Raw genomic sequence first — 24,964 nt, forward strand, 5'->3', positions numbered from 1 at the left:
AGCAATGAACAAGTATAATTTGAAACTAAAAACACATTACCATTTACATTAGCAACCCCAAAAACATAATAGTATAAATCTAACAAAATGTGTATATACAAGATCTATTCAAGGAATACTATAAAACTCTGATCAACGATATCAAAGAAGGACAAAATAAATGAAGAAATATTCCCTGTTCATGGACAGACTCAGTATTGTCAAGATGTCAAGTTCTTCCCAACTTGATCTATAGATTCTATGCAATTTCAATAAAAATCCCAGCAAGTTATTCTGTGGATAGTGACAAGCTGATTCTAAAGTTTATATGGAAAAACAAAAGCTCCAGAATGGCCAACGTAATACTTAAGGAGATGAACCAACTAAGATGGAGGACTGACATCCTGACTTCAAGACTTACAGTAAAGCTACAGTAATCAAGAATGTGTGGTATTGGGGAAAGAACAAACAGGTCAATGGAACAGAATGCAGAGCCCAGAAATAGATCCACACAAATACAGTCAACCAATCTACTGACAAAAGAGCAAAGGCAGTACAATGGAGCAAAAACAGTCTTTTCAACAAATGGTACTAGAACAACTGAACATCCACATGCAAAAAAAAAAAAGAGTCTAGACACAGACCTTACACCCTCCACAAAAATGAACTAGAGATTGGTTCAAGATGGCAGTGGAGAAGGACGTGCTCTCACTCCATCTTGTGAGAGCACTGGAATCACAACTAACTGCTGAACAATCATCGACAGGAGGACACTGGAACTCACCAAAAAAGATACCCCACATTCAAAGACAAAGGAGAAGTCACAATGAGATGGTAGGAGGGACGCAATCACAATAAAATCAAATCCCATAACTGCTGGGTGGGTGACTCACAAACTGGAGAACATTATACCACAGAAGTCTGCCCACTGGAGTGAAGGTTCTGAGCCCCACGTCAGGTTTCCCAACGTGGGGGTCCGGCAACGGAAGGAGGAATTCCTAGAGAATCAGACTTTGAAGGCTAGTGGGATTTGATTACAGGACTTAGACAAGACTGGGGGAAACAGAGACTCCACTCTTGGAGGGCACACACAAAGTAGTGTGTGTATCAGGACCCAGAGAAAGGAGCAGTGACCCCGTAGGAGGCTGATTCAGACCTATGTGCTAGTGTTGGAGAGTCTCCTGCAGAGGCGGGGGGTCTTGGAAGTACTCCTTGGCATGAGCCCTCCCAGAGTCGGCCATTAGCCCAACCAAAGAACCTGGCAGGCTCCAGTGTTGGGTCCCCTCAGGCCAAACAACCAACAGGGAGGGAACCCAGCCCCACCCATCAGCAGACAAGTGGATTAAAGTTTTAAATAGCTCTGCCCACCAGAGCAACAGGAAGCTCTACCTACCACCAGTCCCTCCCATCAGAAAACTTGCACAAGCCTCTTAGATAGCCTAATCCACCAGAGGGCAGACAGCAGAAGAAACAAGAACTACAATTCTGTAGCCTGTGGAACAAAAACCACACTCACAGAAAGATAGACAAGAGGAAAAGGGAGAGGGCTATGTACCAGATAAAGGAACAAGATAAAACCCCAGAAAAACAACTAAATGAAGTGGAGATATGCAACCTTCCAGAAAAAGAATTCAGAATAATGAGAGTGAAGATGATCCAGGACCTCAGAAAAAGAATGGAGGCAAAGACTGAGAAGATGCAAGAAATGTTTAACAAAGACCTAGAAGAATTAAAGAACAACAAAAAAAGAGATGAACAATACAGTAAATGAAATGAAAAATACACTAGAAGGAAACAATAGCAGAATAACTGAGGTAGAAGAACAGATAAGTGGCCTGGAAGACAGAATGGTGGAATTCACTGCTGCAGAACAGAATAAAGAAAAAACAATGAAAAGAAATGAAGACAGCCTAAGAGACCTCTGGGACAACATTAAACACAACAACATTCACATTACAGGGGCCCCAGAAGGAGAAGAGAGAGAGAAAGGACATGAGAAAATATCTGAAGAGATTATACTCAAAAACTTCCCTAACATGGGAAAGGAAATAGCCACCCAAGTCCAGGAAGCACAGTGAGTCCCATACAGGATAAACATAAGGAGAAACACGCCAAGGCACATAGTAATCACATTGACAAAAATTAAAGACAAAGAAAAATTATTGAGATCAGCAAGGGAAAAATGACAAATAACATACAAGGGAACTCCCATAAGGTTAACACCTGATTTATCAGCAGAAACTCTACAAGCCAGAAGGGAGTGGCATGACATATTTAAAGTGATGAAACGGAAGAAACTACAACTAAGATTACTCTAGCCAGCAAGGATCTCATTCAGACCCCGTGGAGAAATTAAAAACTTTACAGACAAGCAAAAGCTAAGAGAATTCAGCACCACCAAACCAGCTCTAAATCAAATGGTAAAGGAACTTCTCTAAGTGGGAAACACAAGAGAAGAAAAGGACCTACAAAAACAAACCCAAAACAATTAAGAAAATGGTTATAGGAACATACATATTGATAATGACCTTAAATGTGAATGGATTAAATGCTCCAACCAAAAGACACAGACTGGCTGAATGGATACAAAAACAAGACCCATATATATGCTGTCTACAAGAGAACCACTTCAGACCTAGGGACACATACAGACTGAAAGTGAGGGGATGGAAAAAGATATTCCATGCAAATGGAAATCAGAAGAAAGCTGGAGTAGCAATACTCATATCAGATAAAATAGACTTTAAAATAAAGAATGTTACAAGAGACAAGGAAGAACACTACATAATGATCAAGGGACTAATTCAAGAGGAAGATATAACAATTATAAATATATATGCACCCAACACAGGAGCACCTCAATACATAAGGCAACTGCTAACAGCTATAAAAGAGGAAATCAACAGTAACACAATAATAGTGGGGGACTTTCTAACACCTCACTTACACCAATGGACAGATAATCCAAACAGAAAATTAATAAGGAAACACAAGCTTTAAATGACACAACAGACCACACAGATTTAATTGATATTTATAGGACATTCCATCCAAAAACAACAGATTACATTTTCTTCTCAAGTGCGCACGGAACACTCTCCAGGATAGATGACATCTTGGGTCACAAATCAAGCCTCAGTAAATTTAAGAAAATTGAAATCATATCAAGCACCTTTTCTGACCACAAAGCTATGAGATTGGAAATCAGTTACAGGGGAAAAAAACACAAACACATGGAGGGTAAACAATACATTACTAAATAACCAAGAGATCACTGAAGAAACCAAAGAGGAAATAAAAAAATACATGGAGACAAATGACAATGAAAACACAACGATCCAAAACCTATGGGATGCAGCAAAAGCAGTTCTAAGAAGGAAGTTTATAGGAATACAATCCTACATCAAGAAACAACAAACATCTCAAATAAACAATGTAACCATACACCTAAAAGAACTAGAGAAAGAAAAACAAACAAAACCCAAAGTTACTAACAGCAAAGAAATCATAAAGATCAGAGCAGAAATAAATGAAATAGAAACAAAGAAAACAATAGCAAAGATCAATAAAACTAAAAGCTGGTTCTCTGAGAAGATAAACAAAATTGAGAAACCTTTAGCCACACTAATCAAGAAAAAGAGGGAGAGGACTCAAATCAATAAAATTAGAAATGAAAAAGGAAAAGTTATAACAGACACCAAAGAAATACAAAGCATCCTAAGAGACTACTACAAGCAGCTCTATGTAAATAAAATGGACAAACTGGAAGAAATGGACAAAGGTATAACCTTCCAAGACTGAACCAGGAAGAAATAGAAACTATGAACAGACCAATCAGAAGTAATGAAATTGAAACTGTGATTAAAAATCTTCCAACAAACAAAAGTCCAGCATCAGATGGTTTCACAGGTGAATTTTATCAAACATTTACAGAATAGCTAACACCCATCCATGTCAAATTCTTCCAAAAAAATGCAGAGGAAGGAATACTCCCAAACTCATTCTATCAGGCCACCATCACCCTGATACCAAAACCACACAAAGATACTACAAAAAAAGAAAATTACAGACCAATATGACTGATGAATATAGATGCAAAAATCCTCAACAAAATACTAGCAAACAGAATCCAACAACACATTAAAAGGGCCATACACCATGATCAAGTGGGATTTATCCCAGAAATACAAGGATTCTTCAATATACACAAATCAATCAATGTGATACACCATATTAACAAACTGAAGAAGAAAAACCATATGATCATCTCAATAGATGCAGAAAAGGCTTTGGACAAAATTCAACACCCATTTATGATAAAAACTCTCCAGAAAGTGGGCACTGAGGGAACCTACCTCAACATGATAAAGGCCATATATGACGAGCCCACAGCAAACATCATTCTCAATGGTGAAAAACTGAAAGCATTTCCTCTAAGATGAGGAAGAAGACAAGGATGTCCACTCTCACCACTATTACTCAACATAGTTTTGGAAGTCCTAGCCATAGCAATCAGAGAAGAAAAAGCAATAAAAGGAATACAAATTGGAAAAGAAGTAAAACTGTCACTGTTTGCAGATGACATGATACTATACATAGAGCATCCTAAAGATGCCAGCAGAAAACTACTAGAACTAATCAATGAATTTGATAAAGCTGCAGGATACAAAATTAATGCACAGAAATCTCTGGCATTCCTATACACTAATGATGAAAAATCTGAAAGAGAAATTAAGGAAACACTCCCATCTGCCACTGAGACAAAAAGAATAAAATACCTAGGAATAAACCTACCTAAGGAGACAAAAGACCTGTATGCAGAAAACTATGACACTGATGAAAGAAAGTAAAGATGAAACAGATGGAGAGATATACCATGTTCTTGGATTGGAAGATTCAATATTGTGAAAATGACTATACTACCCAAAGCATTCTACAGATTCAATGTAATCCCTATTGAACTACGAATGGCATTTTTCACAGAACTAGAACAAAAAAAATCTCATAATCTGTATGGAAACACAAAAGACCCCGAATAGGCAAAGCTATCTTGAGAAAGAAAAATGGAGCTGGAGGATCAGGCTCCCTGACTTCAGACTATACTACAAAGCTTCAGTAATCAAGACAGTATGGTACTGGCACAAAAACAGAAGTACAGATCGATGGTACAGGATAGAAAGCCCAGAGATAAACCCACACACCTGTGGTCAACTAACCTATGACCAAGGAGGCAAGAATATACAACGGAGAAAAGACAGTCTCTTCAGTAAGTTGTGCTGGGAGAAATGGACAGGTACATGTAAAAGAGTGAAATTAGAACACTCCCTAACACCATACACAAAAATAAACTCAAAATGGATTAGAGACCTAAATGTAAGACTGGACACTTTAAAATTCTTACAGGAAAACATAGGAAGAACACTCTTTGACATAAATCCCAGCAAGATCTTTTTTGATCCACCTCCTAGAGTAATGGAAATAAAAACAGAAATAAACAAATGGGACTTAATGAAACTTGAGTATTTGCACAGCAAAGGAAACTACAAACAAAATGAAAAGACAACCCTCAAAATGGGAGAAAATATTTGCAAATGAATCAATGGACAAAGGATTAATCTCCAAAATATATAAACAGCTCATGCAGCTCAATATTTAAAAAACAAACAACCCAATCCAAAAATGGGCTGAAGACCTAAACAGACATTTCTCCAAAGAAGACATACAGATAGCTAAGAAGCACATGAAAAGCTGCTCAACATCAGTAATTAGTAGATAAATGCAAATGAAAACTACAATGAGGTATCACCTCACACCAGTTAGAATGTGCATCATTAGAAAATTTACAAACAACAAATGCTGGAGAGGGTGTGGAGAAAAGGGAACCCTTCTGCACTGCTGGTGGGAATGTAAATTGATACAGCCACTATGGAGAACAGTATGGAGTTTTCTTAAAAAACTAAAAATAGAATTACCATATGACCCAGCAATCCCACCACTGGGCATATACCCAGAGGAAACCATAATTCAAAAAGACACATGCACCCCAATGTTCATTGCAGCAGTACTTACAATAGCCAGGACATGAAAGCAACCTAAATGTCCACTGATAAATGAATGGATAAAGATGTGGTACATGTATACAATGGAATATTACTCAGCCATAAAAAAGAACGAAATTGGGTCATTTGTAGAGAGGTGGATGGATCTAGAGACTGTCATACAGAGTGAAGCAAGTCAGAAAGAGAAAAACAAATATCATATATTAACGCATATATGTGGAACCTAGAAAAATGGTACACATGAACTGGCTTGCAGGGCAGATATTGAGACACTGATGCAGAGAACAAACGTATGTACACCAAGGCGGGGAAATGGCGGGGCGGGGGCGTGATGGTGGTGGGATGAATTGGGAGATTGGGATTGACAAATACACACTAATATGTATAAAATGGATAACTAATAAGAACCTGCTATATAAAAAATTAAATAAAATTAAATTTAAAAAGAAGAACTCAAATGGACCACAGACACAAACATAAAATGCACAACTATAAAACCCCTATAAGATAACACAGGAGTTGAGAAAACCATAATTCAAAAAGAGTCATGTACCACAACGTTCATTGCAGCACTGTTTACAATAGCCAGGTCATGGAAGCAACCTAAGTGTCCACTGACAGATGAATGGATAAAGCAGATGTGGCACATATATATAGTGGAATAGTACTCAGCCATAAAAAGAAACGAAACTGAGTTATTTGTAGTGATGTAGTGGATGGACCTAGAGTCTGTCATACAAAGTGAAGTAAGTCAGAAAGAGAAAACCAAATACTGTATGCTAATGCATATACATGGAATCTAAAAGAAAAAATCATTCTGATGAACCTAGGGGCAGGACAGGAATAAAGACAGAGATGTAGAGAATGGACTTGAGGACATGGGGAGGGGGAAGGGTAAGCTGGGACAAAGTAAGAGAGTGGCATTGACATATATACACTACGAAATGTAAAACAGACAGCTAGTGGAAAGCAGCTGCATGGCACAGGGAGATCAGCTCGGTGCTTTGTGACCACCTAGAGCGGTGGGATAAGGAGGGTGGGAGGGAGATGCAAGAGGGAGGGGATATGGGGATATAGGTATGCATATAGCTGATTCACTCTGTTATACAGCAGAAACTAACACAACACTGTAAAGCAATTATACTCCAATAAAGATGTTAAAAAAAAGAAAAAGATAACATAGGAGAAAACTCAGATGACCTTGGATATGGCAATGACTTTTAGATACAGTGCCAAGAGGCATGATCCATAAAATAAACTGATAAGCTGGACTTCATTAAAATTTTCTGCTATGCAAAAGACAATATCAAGAGAATGAAAAGACAACCCACATACTGGAAGAAAATATTTGCAAAAGACACATCTGATGAAGAACTTGTATCCAAAATATACAAAGCACTCAAATTAAATAATAAAAAAAATATACACCACAATTTACAAGGGGCAAAAGATCTGAACAAACACCTCAAAGAAAATATACAGATGGAAAATAAGCATATGAAAAGGTGTTTAACATCATATGTCTTTAGGAAATTGCAAATTAAAACAACAATGAGCTACCACTATACACCTGTTAGAATGGCCCAAATCCAAAACACTGATAATATCAAATGCTGGTGAAGATACGGAACTTTCACTCATTGCTAGTGGGAATGCAAAGTGGTATAGTCACTTTGGAACAGTTTGGCAGTTACTTAAAAACTAAACATACTTTTACTACATGATCCATAATCATATCCCTTGATATTTATCCAAAGGAAGTGAAAACTTATGCCTACACAAAAATCTGCACATGCATGTTATTAGCAGCTTTATTTGCAACTGCCAAAACTTGGTATCAACTAAAATTTCCTTCAGTAGGTGAATGGATAAAGTGTGGTACATCCAGACAATGGAATATTTTTCAGTGCTAAAAAGAAATGAGCCATCAATACATGAAAAGACATAGAGGAAACTTTAATGTGTATGACTAAGCAAAAGAAGCCAATCTGAAAGGCTATATTCCAACTAGGACATTCTGGAAAAGACAAAACTAGGGACACTAAAAACATTAGTTGTTGCCAGAGGTTAAGGGGGAGGGAGGCAGGACAGGCAGAGTACACAGATTTTTAGGGCAGTGAAACTATTCTGTATGATACTAGAATGGTGGAGATAGGTCATTATACATGTGTCCAAACCCACAGAATGTACAACACCAAGTGTGAACAAACCCTCTAATGTAAACTATGGCCTTTGGGTAATAAGGACATGTCAATATAGGTTCAACTGTAACAATGTACCCTGTGATACAAGGTGTCAATAGTGGAGGAGGCTGTGGGTGTATGGGGAACACAGCATGGGAATTCTCTGTACTTACTGCTCAATTTTGCTGTGAACCTAAAAGTTCCCTAAATTATATACTTTACTAATTTTACAAAAAAGTTAATAAAGGTGTTTTTATTATAATTAAATATACACATTAGTGGAAAACCACTAGAAAATTATGAACTAAGAATAATATGGCTTATGGAAAAGTAAGGATATGAATAATCCACTCAAAAGCTATCCAACTTTACACCAGATCACTAATGAAGACAGTAACCAGGGAGTAAGTTGAACATTCTGGGCAGGCAGCCACAGTTGATATTAAAAACAGACAAAATGCTGGTGTTGCTTTGATCAGAGCAGGTCTGGTGGGTGTTGAGATGATGAAGGTAGAACTCTGCAGTAGAGGGACTGCCATCCAGATGGGCAGGAGGCAATATAACCTGCCATGAATTGAAAATCACTAGCAGAGGAAGTGCATCTCTCAAGGAAGGACAGGCACTCCTAATTTTCTTTAAATGAAGCTTGAAGAGGCTTCTGCTGCCAATGCAGTAGGTGAACCTAGGTCTTTTTTACAGCCTGCCAAACACTAATTTTACCCCCATTATTCTAACTCCCCTTGCCTAGAAAACAAAACAAAACAAACCCACAGAGGAACCAGTGAGACTTGAAAACTATGCTGACATTGTTCTCCTATTTATCATTTGTGTATGAGCACATTTGCACTACAGAAATGTGTTTTGCAGCACGACGAGCTGTAGTTGAACCTCTAGATGAAATTAAGCAGACAGAGAAGACTGAAGCCGAAGAGTTTTAATTTCTACATTTAATCAGATGCTTTCAGCCTTTATACCTACTTTCTCTAAGTGTCATACAACCACTCATTCTGGAGAAAGCCTTTCTTCCCTTCATTTCTATGACAATACCCCACACCACCTCCCATTCTCCTTCACAAGTTGTGCTCTTCTACTACCCTGTAGAACACTACTGTTCCTGTCTTTACTTCTGAATCCCATTTTCTTCACTCCCTGCAACACCAGATCATGCCCAAGGACCTCTACCCAGGAATCCAACCTCATTCTTCATCTCAGTCCCAAATTTATAACACATAAGCTGAACTCATTATTTTTCTCTTCTAAACCTACTCCTAATGGAGCAGTCTCTATCCTGGTCATTGACAGTGTAAACCCATCAACTTCTCCCATCTGAAACTAGGCAATTATCTCTCTCATCACATTAATGTCACTACATCTAGCCCATGCTTGGTCACACAGATGTTTAATAAGTACTCTTCCTTTCATCCTGACCAACACTGTTTTAAAATTCAGGTATTCACTTAACTTTTAGATTATTGAGATAGCCTCCAGACTGTTTCCCTGTCTCCAATACTATCCATCTTAAATCCAGTCTCTATTATGCCACTGGAATAACCAAACTAAGATATCTGGGTGAGTGAAAGAGGGTGCTATTAATAATTATGCTAATTCAACAGACATTGACTGGAATTATCCCTAAATTGGAGACAAATGAAGCCCTTACTTCTCAAGCCTTTGATACAACTTGACCCCTGTTTACCTCTTCAACCACATCTCTTACCACTACTCTTCTCTCATTATATATTTCATCCTTACAGAATAATTTGTAGTTTTCCAAATGATTACCTCCTTTCTTGCCTTTAAGCCTGTCTGCATGCAGTATACTATGCCTCAAACAATATTCTGCTACCTCCTTCTTCTGGCTATTTTCTTTTAATCCATCAGGTTCTTGGATTAGATATACCTTCCTATGGGAAGCTTGACCTGACCTTTGGAAGGCTAGTTTATATGTTCTTAGTACGGGTTCTCATAGCTCTTCAAATATATCCCTCTTGGGCACCTCCAATATATGGCAATTGTCTGATGTTTATCTGTGCTCCTCATTAGATTGTACACACTATGAGGGAAAGACCAACTTCTTTCATGTATTACTAGAGCCTAAATTGTGCCTTAGCCTTATCCACAGTAAACATAATTTTTGAAGAAATGGATAAACATGTTTTTTGATATAGTCTCCCTTTGTGAACTTCAAGTTCCATGAAGACAGAAACTGTTCTTCACTTCTGTGGGCCCAGTATTTAACACATTAGGTGTTTATGTTCTGTTCAATAAGTTCCTTTGCAAAGGTGGGACTCATTTATAAAATGTTCATTAGAACCAAAGGACTTGGTAGTAGAAAAATGTAGCTGAGGGGCTTCCCTGGTGGCGCAGTGGTTGAGAATCCGCCTGCCGATGCAGGAGACACGGGTTCGTGCCCTGGTCCGGGAAGATCCCACATGCCGCGGAGCGGCTGGGCCTGTGAGCCGTGGCCGCTAGGCCTACGTGTCTGGAGCCTGTGCTCCGCAATGGGAGAGGCCACAACAGTGAGAGGCCCGCATACCGCAAAAAAAAAAAAAAAAAAAAAAAGAAAAATATAGCTTAAGGAAAAAGGAATAGAAAAAAATGATATAAATGGGAAGAAAAAAGGAATGATGCATCAATAAAGCTTGAAAAGAATAACCATTATTTAACTGGTCTTCCTAAAGAAGAATTCTCTTTCTTTTTCAGTTTTTAACAAAAGGAAAAAGGGTCTTTCACATTTGGGTTTTTTCCATGCAAGCCTGTTAACCACAGGTTAAAATTTTGGTTTAAGGCATTATAAGTACAAATTACTCCTTGGTTCTACCAATTCTACTACTGAAACAACCTAGGAAGTTTGGATTTTAGGATAAAGACCTGGTTCTCATTTTCTGTCTATCAGACTTAGCAATGTCTACTTCATTTCGATTGTAAGGTTATTCAAAGTTTTTAATGGGCAAATAGAAGTTACTTCTCAATAATGTTTTCCATCTATAAATTAATTAAAAAGTCATTTTATTTCAAAAACATGCTTTTTAAATCTAGAATATACAGAATAGTAAAAGTATAGTTCCCTTTTTAAAAAATTTATTTATTTTATTTATTTATTTTTGGCTGAGTTGGGTCCTTATTGCTGTGTGTGGGCTTCCTCTAGTTGTGGTGAGCGGGGACTACTCTTGGTTGCGGTGCATGGGCTTCTCATTGCGGTGGCTTCTCCCATTGCAGAGCACAGGCTCTAGGTGCACAGGCTTCAATAGCTGTGGCTCGCGGGCTCTGGAGCACAGGCTCAGAAGTTGTGGCGCATGGGCTTAGTTGCTCCGCAGCATGTGGGATCTTCCTGGGCCAGGGCTTGAACCCGTGTCCCCTACATTGGCAGGTAGATTTTTAACCACTGCGCCACCAGGGAAGCCCCCCTCTTTTAAAAATATACTTGGAAATTAAGATGAACAAGTTATGGACCTAAAAAATGTGCACATATAAAATGTTGTGCACAAAAAATAATGTTCATAAATCCAAGAAAAAAAATTCCTTTGTTGCTCTTCACAGAAATAGAACAACCCTAAAAACACCCTGGACAGCCAAAGCAATACTGAGAAAAAAGAACAAAACCAGAGGCATTACACTTCTAGATTCCAAACTACACTACAAAGCCATAGTAATAAAACAGTTTGGTACTGGCACAAAAATAAACACATTGACCAATGAAACACAACAGAGAGCCCAGAATTAAATGCCAGAATACAAGGTCAACTAATATTCAACAAGGAGCCAAGAATACTCAATGGGTATGGTGCTGGGAAAACTGGAGAAACACATGCAGAACAATGAATCCGGACCCCTATCTCATATCACTCATAAAAATTAACTCAAAATGGACCAAAGACTTAAACATAAGACCCAATACCATAAAACTGCTAGAAGAAAATATAGGGAAGAAGCTCCTCAATATTTGTCTTGGCAATGATTTTGACATGATGCCAAAAGGAAAAACAACAAAAACAAAACTCAACAAATGAGACTAATCAAACTCAAAAGCTTCTGTACAGCAAAAGAAACAGTTAACAGAATGAAAAGACAATCTATAGCATGGGAGAACATTTTGCAAACTCTGTATCATATAAGGGGTTAATATCCAAAATATATTAAAAAAACTCATTCAACTCAACAAAAAACAATCTATTAAAAAATAGGCAGAGGAACTAAATAGACGTTTTTCCAAAGAGGACATCAAAATGGCCAACAGACACATGAAAAAATGCTCAACATTGTTAATCATTAGGGAAATGCAAATCAAAACCAAAATGAGATCTTACCTCCCACCTATTAGAATGGCTATCATAAAGAAGACAAAAGGGCTTCCCTGGTGGCGCAGTGGTTGAGAGTCCGCCTGCCGATGCAGGGGGCACGGGTTTGTGCCCTGGTCCAGGAGGATCCCACATGCCGCAGAGCGGCTGGGCCCTTGGGCCATGGCCGCTGAGCCTGCGCATCTGGAGCCTGTGCTCCGCAACAGGAGAGGCCACAGCAGTGACAGGCCTGCGTACCGCAAAAAAAAAAAAAAAAAAAAAAAAAAAAAAGAAGAAAAAGACAAAAGACAACAAGTGCTGGTGAGGATGTGGTGGAAAGAGAACCCTTAAACTTGGTTGGTGGGAATGTAAATTGGCGTGGCCACTATAGAAAACAATATGAAGGCTCCTCAAAAAAATAAAAGACAAATCTATCATGTGATCCAGCAATTCCATCTCTGGGCATATACCCAAAAGACATGAAAACAGAATTTCTACAAGATACATGCACCCCCCATGGTTATCGCAGCATTATTCACAACAGCCAAGGTATGGAAACAGCCCAATGCCCATCAACAGATGAATTGACAAAAGATGTGACACACAATGGAATATTACTCAGCCATGAGAAAGAAGGATATCTTCCATTTGAGACAACATGGATAGACCTTGAGCACATTAGCTAAGTGAGATAAATCAGAGAAAAGCAAGTACTGTATGATACCATTTATATGTGGAATCTAAAGAAGTTAAACCTGTAAAAAACATAAGAGTACCTCCTTACCAGGGATGGGTGGAGGGGAGCTCCCACAGGGGATAAGAGTGGTGGTGTTTAAGGGTAAAACTTTTAACAAGTAGTAAATATGCCATAAAAACTTAATGCACAGTGTAATGAATACAGACAATTATATCATACTATATATAGTTATGTAATGTGATAAATACCACTACAATAGCAATCATATTACATACAAATGTATCAAAGTAACATGCCACACACCTTAAACTTACACCATATTACATGTCAAATCTGTTCAATGAAAAAGTGAAGAAGGGGGCTTCCCTGGTGGCGCAGTGGTTGGGAGTCTGCCTGCTAATGCAGCGGACGCGGGTTCGTGCCCAGGTCTGGGAAGATCCCACATGCCGCGGAGCGGCTGGGCCTGTGAGCCACGGCTGCTGAGCCTGCGCGTCTGGAGCCTGTGCTCTGCGGCAGGAGAGGCCACAACAGTGAGAGGCCCGCGTACCGCAAAAAGAAAAAAAAAAAAAGTGAAGAAAAATAAAAACATTATTCACATGCCAAAAAAATTCCTTCACTAAAGAAAATTTTATTATCTTATTAGTTGTTTCTCCTAAACTTCTGCTGTTTTATCCACTCTCTGTATCAAACTCCTGGAAAAAAGTTTATCTTATATATTTATCATATCCATTTAGTACTTAGGGTTTTCCTTGTATTTCCTTTTATTAATTGCACTTATCTTTTAAAATGAATTTCTCAACAATATTTTAATTCCCCCACATAATTTAAAATTCTTCTAATATTTTTAGCAGCCCATTTTCCTTACCTTTCCAGATATTTCTATCTGTCCTTGCAGACTGACTTAGAGAGCCCTCTTCTGGCCTGATGCTGTGTCAAAAAACATTTTCTTCAGCTTGCAGATAATGTAAGTTTTAAATGCTTTTGGTAATATAATAATAATTGTGTAACTCAAGTAAAACCTTTGTTCAGAATAATAAAGTTATAAGGAGAAACTGCATGGTTCTATTAAAATACCCTTATCAAAGCAACTTATACTACTTAAGTAGTATAGAAATACCACTTTCGAATAACTGTACACTATTAATCTCAGTATGACAGAGCCTTACTATCATGTGATGGAACTTGAAGATGAAACCACATAATAACAAGGTATTTGATACATTAGTAACTGAAGTATGATAAAAAAAAAAAGCTGGAATCTCTGTTAAGTGCCTCTGCCTCAAATAAGTCTGATAGTTATTTGGTCTTTAATATGTCCCGATTTTAATATAACAATGCCTTTAATAAAACTACAAGTTTGAAAATATAATGGGGGAAAAATTCAACTTACATTGATTTTTTTAAATTCTAGGAATAAAGATGTTAATGAAAGTGACCAAACAGAAGTACATACCACCATTAAGTAATCTGCCAAGAGTTTTTCTTCTTTTTGTAAATAAACAAGCCAATTATAGAGTTTACATAGAAATATATAAAAACAAATGTTAAGGACAATTCTTAAAAACAGTAATAATTTGAGAAAGTAGTCCTTCCGGCCATATAAATTTTGTTATGAGGCATCATAGATCCTATGTTTGTGTTCCCATTAGACTGTACTCTCAAGGACAAAACCAATCTCGTTCACATTTCTATTCCTAGCACCTAGACAATGCCTAATCTATAGGAATCATAATAAATTTTAAAGGATTGCATAAATGTGTTTACCTATATGGTCTCTCCCTTTATAGTTCGAGACTCATGAAGGCAGGAACTATTTTTCACTTTTGTGACCTCAGAATTTAGCACAGTGGATGTTTAATAATTGTTTGTTAAATGGGTTCACTTCCAAAATGGTTTATTTATAAAATACTCATCAGAATTAGAGAGACTTCATGGTAGAAAAAAATAAAGGAAAAAAATGAGAAAATGATATAAATAGAATGAAAATATTATGACAATTCAGAAAATGCATTTTCAAATCAAATTATATGTAAAAGAAATTAACTTTTTTCCATTAAAGGGTTCATAAAATCCATAAGCAAAAAAACCAATACAGAAAAAATAAGCAAAAAATACGAAAAAACAATTCACAGAAAAAGAAACATGAATGGGTCTTAAATATATAAAAAGAAGTTCAACATCAGTCTTAGGAGAAATACATATTAAATCCTTATGTAGAAAACAAAAAAAAGATCTCAAATCAACAACGTAACTTTATAACATAAGGAACTGGAAAAAAGAAGAACAAACTAAATCCAAAGCTATCAGAAGGAAGAAAATAAAGATTAGAGCAGAGATAAATGAAATAAAGAATAGAAAAATAATAGAGAAAATAAATGAAACCAAAAGTTGATACTTTGAAAAGAACAAAATTAACAAACCTATTGCTAGATGGCCTAAGAAAAAAAGAAGACTCAAATTACTAAAATCAGAAATTTAAATGGAGACAATATCAATTCTATCAAAAAAAGGATTATAAAAGAGTAGTATAAAGAATTAACTGTTCAACAAATTGGAAAAACTAGATGAAATGGCGAATTCCTAGAAGCAAAACCTACTAACACTAAATCATGAAGAAGTAGAAAATCTGAGTAGACCTAGTAAGGAGATTGAATCAGTCATCTAAAATCTCCAAACAAACAAAAGCCCTAGCCCTGAACCTGATGGCTTCACTGGCAAATTCTACCAAACATTTAAAGAAGAACTAATATCTATCTTTCTCAAACTTTTCTAAAAACTGGAAGAGGATGGAACACTTGCTAATCCATTCTGAGGTCAGCATTATTCTGATACCAAAGCCAGATGAAGACACTACATGAAAACTACAGACCAACAACCCTTTTGAACATTGATATAAAAATCCTCAACAAAATATTAGCAAACTGAATTTAGCAGTATATAACAAGGATTATACTCCATTACTAAGTGGGATTTATTCCTGGAATGTAAGGATGGTTTAACATTCAAAAATCAATCAATGCTACTATACAGCACAAAAAGAGCATGAAAGAAAAAAGAAAAACAATCATCTCAACTGAGGCTGAAAAGAGCATGTAGCAAAATGTGACACCCTTTTATGATAAAAACACACAAAAAGCTAGGAAAAGAAGAAAACTACTCAACATAATAAAAGCTATATAGAAAAAAACCACAGCAAACATCATACTCAATGGTGAAAGATTGAGAGCATTTCCTCTAAGATCAGGAAAAAGGATTCCCACTTACAACACTTCTACCGAAGAGAGTACTGGAAGTTCTAGCTAGAGCAATTAAGCAAGAAAAAGAAGTTAAAGGCATCCAAATTGAAAAGGAAGATGTAAAATTATCACTGTTCACAGATGATATGATCATACACATTCTTTAGCAATAAATAATGGATTCAGGGACTTCCCTGGTGGCGCAGTGGATAAGACTCCACGCTCCCAATGCAGGCACCCCGGGTTTGATCCCTGGTCAGGGAACTAGATCCCATGTGCATGCTGCAAGAGTTTACATGCCACAACTAAGGAGCCCGCTTGCCACAACTAAGACCCAGTGCAACCAAATAAATAACTAAATAAATATTTTTTAAAAAATGTATCTCCACCCTCCTGGGTTTAAGCTGGAGAAATTTTAAAAAAAAGAATGGATTCAGCAAAGTATCAGAATATGAAGTTAATACAGAAAAGTTAATTGCATCTCTACACACACTAATAATAAATGATCTGAAGAGGAAATTATGAAAACAATTCCATCTACAATAGTATCCAGAAGAATAAAATACTTAAGATGTAACTTAGCCAAAGAAGTAAAAGAACTGTACAATGAAACTAAGAAACACTGCTGAAAGAAACTGAAGATGACACAAATAAATGGAAATATATCCCATGCTCATGGACTGAAAAACTTAATATTGTTAAGATGTCAATACTACTCAAAGTGATCTACATATTCAAATGCAATCCCTATCAAAATCCAAATAACATATTTTTTGCATAAATAGAAAAACCCACCCTAAAATTCATATAGAATCTCAAGGGACTACAAATAACCAAAACAATCTTGAAAAAGGGGGAGAGAGGAGGACTTACACTCTGTGATTTCAAAACTTTCTACAAAGCTACAGTAATCAAAACAGTGCAGTCTGGCATAAGGAGAGACATATACAGACCAATGGAATAGAATAGAGAACCCAGAAATAAACCCTCACATATATGGTCAAATGACTTTTGACAAGGTACCAAGACAATTCAATGGGGAAAAGATTGTCTTTTCTACAAATGATGCTGGGAAAACTGGATATCCATATGCAAAAAGAATGAAGTTGGACCCTTACCTAACACTGTATACAAGAATTAACTTTTAAGGGATCTAAGACCTAAATGTAAGACCTAAAACTATAAAACCCTTAGAAGAAAACATGTGGCAAAAGCTTCATGACACTGGATTTGTTAATGATTTCTTGGTTATGACACCAAAGACACAGGCAATAAAAGAAAAGTAGACAAATCGCACTTCATGAAAATTTAAAAATGTTGTGCATGAAAAGACACAAAGGACTATCAACAGAATAAGAAGGCAACCCACAGAATGAGAAAAAATATTTGCAAATCATATATCTGACAAAGGATTAATATCCAGAATACAGAATCTCTAAAACTCAATAAAGAAAAAACCTGAAAGTCCAATTTAAAAATGGGCAAAGGAGTTGAATAGACCTTTCTCCAAAGAAGATACAGAAGTAGCCAATAAGCACATGAAGATGCTCAACATCATTAATCATTAGGAAAATGCAAATCAAAATTACAATGAGATATCATCAGGATGGTTACTATCAAAAACCAGAAAATAACAAGTGTTGGTGACAATGTGGAGAAACTAGAACACTTGTACACTGTTGGTGGGAATGCAAAATGGTATCTCCACTGTGGTAAAACGGTGTGGCAGTTCCTCAAAAAATTAAACAGAATTACCATATGATCCAGCAATTCCATTTCTGGGTATACACTCAAAAGAAATGAAAGCAGGGTCTCAAAGAGATATTTGTACACCCATGTTCAAATAAATAATATAAAAAATGTTCATAGGAGCATTATTCACTATAGCTAAAATGTGGATTCAGCCCAAGTATCCATTGAAAGATGAGGGGAAAAGCAAAATGTGGTATACATAAAATGGGATATTATTCAGCCTTAAAAAGGAAGGAAATTCTGACACATGCTACAAACACGGATGAACCTTGAGGATATTAAGCTAAGTGAAATATGTTAGTCACAAAAAAGACAAATACTGCATAATTTCATTTAACATGAGATACCTGGAGTAATAAAAATTATAGAGACATGAAGTAGAATGGTAGTTGCCAGGGGTCAGGAAGTGAAATGGTGAGTTATTGTTTAATGAGTACAGCGTTTCACTTTTCTAAGATTATGTACAATAGTCCCAAACTAGAAACAACCCAAATTTTGACAAGTAGAGACAGGTTGAATAAATTATGCTGTCTCTATAAAATGGGAAATCAAGCAGCTGTAAAAGCAAAGGAAAGGGATGCTGCCTATATAATGATATGAAAATAATCACTGTATTTTATATAATTTTATATAATATTAAGGGAAAGAAGCAAGGTGTTGAATACTGTATTTATTTTGATACTTTTTGTGAAGGTAGGAGGATAAAATACATTTATATGTGTTTGTTGTGATATAAGTCAACTCTGGAAGGCTACACTAGAAACTGTTAATAGTAGCTCCTGTTTGTGTGGGGAAAGGGTGTGAACTGGAGATGGAAAACAGCACTTGGACATCTTTCACTACACATATAAATATGAACCATGTGAACAGATTATTAATTCCAAAAAAATGTCCTAATCTTACAAGCTTAGTATATAATTTACATGTTTTACTAATAAATCAACTACAAAATCCTTTATAATCTTACCTGCAAACTAGCCACATAAGAATCCTCACAATTTACGTAATGTCCTAACATGGCATGTTGTGCTCGTAATTCATTATCCCTTATTCTTTCATGCAAGTGGGTAATTTGTTTCTTCTGCCTGCAAAACATAAGTTGAGGTAACACATTACAAGAAATATACTTTTCTAAGTGATAATTAAAAGCAGGACTTTCAGTATTCTAATTTGGCATAAGAGTTAAAAGTATGATCAATCTTAAAATTCATAATAGGAAATCTTTTTAAACCACAGTACCATAAGATATGTTAAATACAGAAAAAGTTTATACTGTAGAGTACTTTTGACACTTTAAAGAACATAATCTTTTGTAGAATACTCTTCTTAGATTCAAACAAAGTCATGCTTTGCTCTCTTTCTTCTTGTTGCCTAACATAAAAACTGTTTCAATCTCAGTCTGGAATGTCTTTACCTTAGTATTATTATTTCCATTCGTCCAAATTCTGTTCAACACTTAATACCAATTGAAGCTTCTGAAAATTTCATTGTCGGCATGAGAGGTATTTTTATAAATATCTAGCTCAACTGCTGTACTATGCCTGCATCTTATCTACAACATTCAGGTTGCATAAACATCACCAACAATGGAGAACTCACATGGTGGCAGATTTGCATCTCTGGATAGCTCTGAAATTTCATTTTAATATAACCTCATGCTGGAACGAGACACACTGAAGTTCAAGTATTTCCTCAGTGGATTATAGCTTATTTTAATCAAATTATTTAACTTTTGTGAATATGTATCCTTAAACATTTGAAAACCATTATGTGCCAGGCAACATGCAAAGACCTTGATATATATTATCATTAATCTTCAAAAATTTAATGAACAAGTCTCCTACTAAGGTTATGAGAGAGTGAGAGCAAAAGAGAGCAAGAGCACGTGCTTTCAAGGAATAATAAGGATACATGTGGGTAAACAAATAGCTTAATGTTTTCCAAAATTACTTACAAAATAACTTTTGGAGCAAGTTCAGACTGCATCAAAGAGCTTATCCTATTCAGAGCTGTTTTTATTTGTTTTTCAGATATGCTATCCTTTAAGAACATCCACACAGAAAACATCAAACAAGAAACAGATAAGTTAGGAGAGATCAGTCACATAGTACTTTTCAAATAATGTAAAACTTTACAAAGAAAACTAAACTTCCTCTTCCAGCCAAGATGGAGTAACAGGAACCAGTTTTGCCCTTCCCCTTGACATAATTACAAAATGGAACAAAATACAGGTAAGAAAGACTCTCAAGACACTGGACAACAGGCAATTAGTCACCGTGACTTCTGGGAGGTGGACAACAAATTATGTGAGCCCTAAGATTGCCAGAGATTACCGTTTTAAGCCTAAGCCTCTGAACAGGGAAAGTGACCTCTCTGAGTTGATAAAACAAAGCTGGTAATCTGGAGAAACCAAGGCAGCTAGAGTTCACTGTGCAGAGCCACCCTTGAGCATTCAGCTGAGTGTTAACTAATGAATGCCATGAAGAAACTACTTTAAGTGGGGAGGGGGCGTTGTGGGGTGGGGGTGGGGGTGGGGGATATGTTAGCCAAAAAGATTAGAAGAAACAGTGCCTGAGTCTCACATGGAGCCCAGAATTCTGCCTGTTCCCAAATGCCAGAGTGGAAAACTTCATAATTTACAGGGTATCAGTTAGCAGCAATTTCCAACTGAGGGCAATTTGGGGCTCAGAACAAAGCTCAAGAATACAAAAATAATGGCTTCCCTGGTGGCGCTGTGGTTAAGAATCCGCCTGCCAATGCAGGGGACACAAGTTCGAGCCCTGGTCCAGGAAGATCTCACATGCCGCGGAGTAACTAAGGAAGATCTCATATGCCGCGGAGTAACTAAGTCCATGTGCCACAACTACGGAGCCTGCACTCCAGAGCCCATGCTCCACAACAAGAGAAGCCACCACAATGAGAAGCCCGTGCATTGCAACAAAGAATAGCCCCCACTCACCGCAACTAGAGAAAGCCTGCATGCAGCAACAAGACCCAACGCAGCCATAAATAAAAATAAACAAAATAAATAAATTTTTAAAAAAAGAATACAAAAATATGTAACATCCAAAACAAGTTAAAATTCACAATGCCTGGCATCTCAAAGAAGCAGGAAAATATGACCCACAATAAGGTGAACAGCCAATCAACTGAAAGTGAGCTAGAACTGACACAAATGACAGAATTAATAGTGAAGGACACTAAATCAATTATTGTAACTATTTTCATATGTTCAAGAAACTAGAAGAAAGACATAATATGTTAAGCAGAGACATGGAAGACATAAATATTATCCTGAATGGGATTAGGGCAAATTAGAATTTGCAGAAGAAAAGATTAGGGAATTTGAAGACATATCAATAGAAATGATCCAAAAAGAAACAGAAAAAAAAGACAAATAAATGAAACAAAACAAACAAAACAAAAACTCAGAGAATCAATGAGTTGTGGCTTTCTTTAAAAGGCCAAATATATGTTTAATTAGAACCCCTATAGGGGAGGTGAGGGGAGGAGGAATGAGCAAGAAAAAGTATTTGTAGAAAACTGGCCAAATATTTTCCAAATCTGCTGAGAATGACACACCCACAGATCCAAGAAGACCAAAGAACCCAAAGCACAAATAACAAAAAGAAAACTAAACCAAGGAACATCCTAATCAAATGACTTAAAATCAGTGATAAAGAGAAAATCATAAGAGTAGTCAGAGGAAGAACGGTAAATGTGTTTAATGAGTATAGCCTGAAAATACTCCCAAAGTATATTAAAAGGATGCTTTTACATTTAAAGGCAGACCTTGGAGGTATTGCAGGTTTGGTTCCAGACCGCAGTAATAAACTGAATATTGCAAGAAAGCCAGTCACACGAATTTTTTGGTTTCCCAGTGCATACAAAAGTTATATTTCCATTATACTGTAATCTATTGCATAATAGTATGTCTAAAAAAAATGTCCATACCTTAATTTAAAAATATTTTATTATTAAAAAATGCTATCATTTGAGCCTTCAGCAATGTATATGTCTCTCATTTAATTACATGTGAAAGTGAAATCACATTATAATTTTGCTAGGTAAACTTTAAAAATCAGTGGTGGATTCTTTGGTATAGTGTGGATTTTTTTTAATGGAATTCATATTAAATGTCCTTCTAACTCATCTGCTTTAGAAGCTAGGACTTATCATATTTCTAAAGCAAGGCCTAAGTGTACATATCATGGTTATTAAAAGTTTAAAATTCCAACTTCACAGATATGATCAATTAACATATGATAGTTTGCAGAACATCTTTTACTTTGAGATGGACCCCATAACGCAAGAGTCATATTTATTCTCCATCACAAGTGTTGAAGTAAGATTTGGTTATTTTTATCAGCTTATCTGAGTATTTAAATACAGTTTCAATAGTTTGTTTCTATCTATTTTGGTTGTTTACACCTAGGTATATAGCTTTATAAAATCGATTTCTAAATCTATTTTGTTTCAAGGCCAACTGCTACACTGTGTGAAATTTGATTCTGACACTAAACACCTTAAGTTAGCATCAGACTCCACAGCTTTAAGGGCATGATCCCCAACAAGAAAGCCTCACTTCAGATGCCAGACTCAAGTGGGATCCCCAGGCCATCCACACTTCTAACCAAATGGCTACAAATCTGGGGAGTTCCCAGAGTTTTTATTATAGAATTTCACTGTGTGGGCAAGATTGATTAAATCACTGAACTCACTCTCCAGCCTCCTCCTCTCCCTGGAGGTTGGACTGGCTCAAAAGTCCCAACCCTCTGATCACAGGGTTGGTCTCTATGGTAAATAGCACTCATCCTGAAGCTGCTATCCAGGGTCCAAGAATCACCTCATTAGCATAAATGCAGGTGTGTTCCAGGGTTCATGAATAAAAAAGACACTCTAAAGATTTACAGTCTCCTTTCCAAGAACCAGAAACAATGGCTAGTCAGATTCTCTATTATTGGACAAGATCTTAAGAAGATTTGTAGATACTATGCTGTAAATTGCAAGTAATGACAAAATGAGAATTCTCCTCTATACTGCCAGTATCATTTACTAATAGCATTAACTCAGCTGTCACCACAGAGGGTATAGGGTTTCCTCTCTCTGAATCTGGCTCCAGTGCACTGACTTACCCCTATATTTTATCTGTTCAATTCAGCGGCACAAGCTATGCGATTTCTAAGTGTAAACCATCATAAGAACTACTAGTATCAGCAACAGCACAGGTTAACAACCTTAACCTCTTTTTCATTAAAATGAGGCTATTTCCTCTGCATGAATATTTAGTGAGTACCTACTATGAGTAATAAAATGTACATGACACTGTCTCTTCTGTGAAGAGATCAAAGTTGACTGAGGAAAGACAAGCACGTAAACATAACTATTACATATACAAAACAGGTATAATGTGGCTACTATTTTCTGACAGCCACTATGCATCAGACAGTTTTAGCGCTTTTTACATACATTTATTCATTTAATCCTCATGCTGTACAACTAGGTGGGAGAGGAGAGTTGCCTAGAAGAGTGATCTTCAAAAACCTCATTTTTTGCTTCAGTGGTGCAACTCCTTGTACCCAGGCAGATGAGAAGATCAATATGCAAAAGATCAAGTACCCTATTTAGAATTACCTAAATGGTTAGTGTCAAATATAAAGCATTAGAAATCAGGTTTCCTCCTTTTTTTTCTGAGTTGTTTTTGAAATTAACCTATTTGCTTTTTCTCACAAGATGGGGAACATTTAAGAACAGTTTGTTTTTTTAATTAAAAAAAATTTTTTACTTTATATTGGAGTATAGTTGATTAACAATGTTATGTTAGTTTCAGGTGTACAGCAAAGTGATTCAGTCATACATATACATGTATCTATTCATTTTCAAATTCTTTTTCCATTTAGGTTATTACAGAATACTGAGCAGAGTTACCTGTGCTATACAGTAGGTCCTTGTTGGTTATGTATTTTAAATATAGCAGTATGTACATGTCAATCCCAAACTCCCAATCTATCCCTCCCCCCCGACCCTTCCCCACTGGTAACCATAAGAAGAACAGTTTCTATAGCAGTTATTTTTCCTTAACATTTTATCTGTTTTGACATAATTATCCAAAATCTATTAAAGCTATATGTATTGTAAAAAAAAAAAACCAAAACACGTTTTTCTCATGCAATCATGAATAACTTGATATTTTCAGGAATAATATCCAGCATACAATTTTTAGTTAAGTGACTTAAAAGGTATCATCACCCACACTGTATTCCAAAGTAGAAAAGTTCGGCATCTTTACTCTCAGTTCCATCCAGGAAGAAACTAAATCCTGTCAATTCTGTCTCTGAAATAGTCTCTGCATGTGTTATCACCATTTTAAAGGCCATTACTCTAATCTGGTTCCTGGAAAAAAGATATACTATAATATTGTTCTAATTTTCATCACTATACGTGTTATAAAGATCTTTATATATGAACATTTTTACTTCTAAATTCTGGTCATGTTGCTTTAGAAACAGGAGTTGCTACTTTTTCTTCCTCTTATATAATATCAAATGCATTAATTATCAAAAACTTTATAATAAGAATGTAAAATGTCAAAGATTATTTAAGACACTGGGTGTGGTACATTGTTTACAAAAACATCCATAAGTATTCCCTTCCCTGTATTACTTATACTCCTTTATGATGTGATTTTGCTGTTCCTACTGTCCACAGGTGAAGTCTCCTGGCCTTGTGACCAATAAGAACATAGTGGAAGTGATTTTTTTTTTTAAGCAGACTTTATTTT

At 36.4% G+C, this 24,964-nt stretch overlaps 1 protein-coding gene across 1 annotated transcript in view; it reads right to left on the reverse strand.

Moving 5' to 3' along the window:
• CEP85L (centrosomal protein 85 like) overlaps positions 1–24,964 on the reverse strand; it is a 159,291-nt gene that overhangs the window by 47,469 nt on the left and 86,858 nt on the right. The window contains 1 exon segment of the mRNA XM_059083874.2: positions 19,151–19,268. Within this exon segment, the coding sequence (XP_058939857.2) occupies positions 19,151–19,268 (118 nt within the window).

The sequence above is a fragment of the Kogia breviceps genome, chromosome 13, assembly GCF_026419965.1.
Source record: "Kogia breviceps isolate mKogBre1 chromosome 13, mKogBre1 haplotype 1, whole genome shotgun sequence".
Taxonomy (NCBI): Eukaryota; Metazoa; Chordata; class Mammalia; order Artiodactyla; family Physeteridae; genus Kogia; species Kogia breviceps.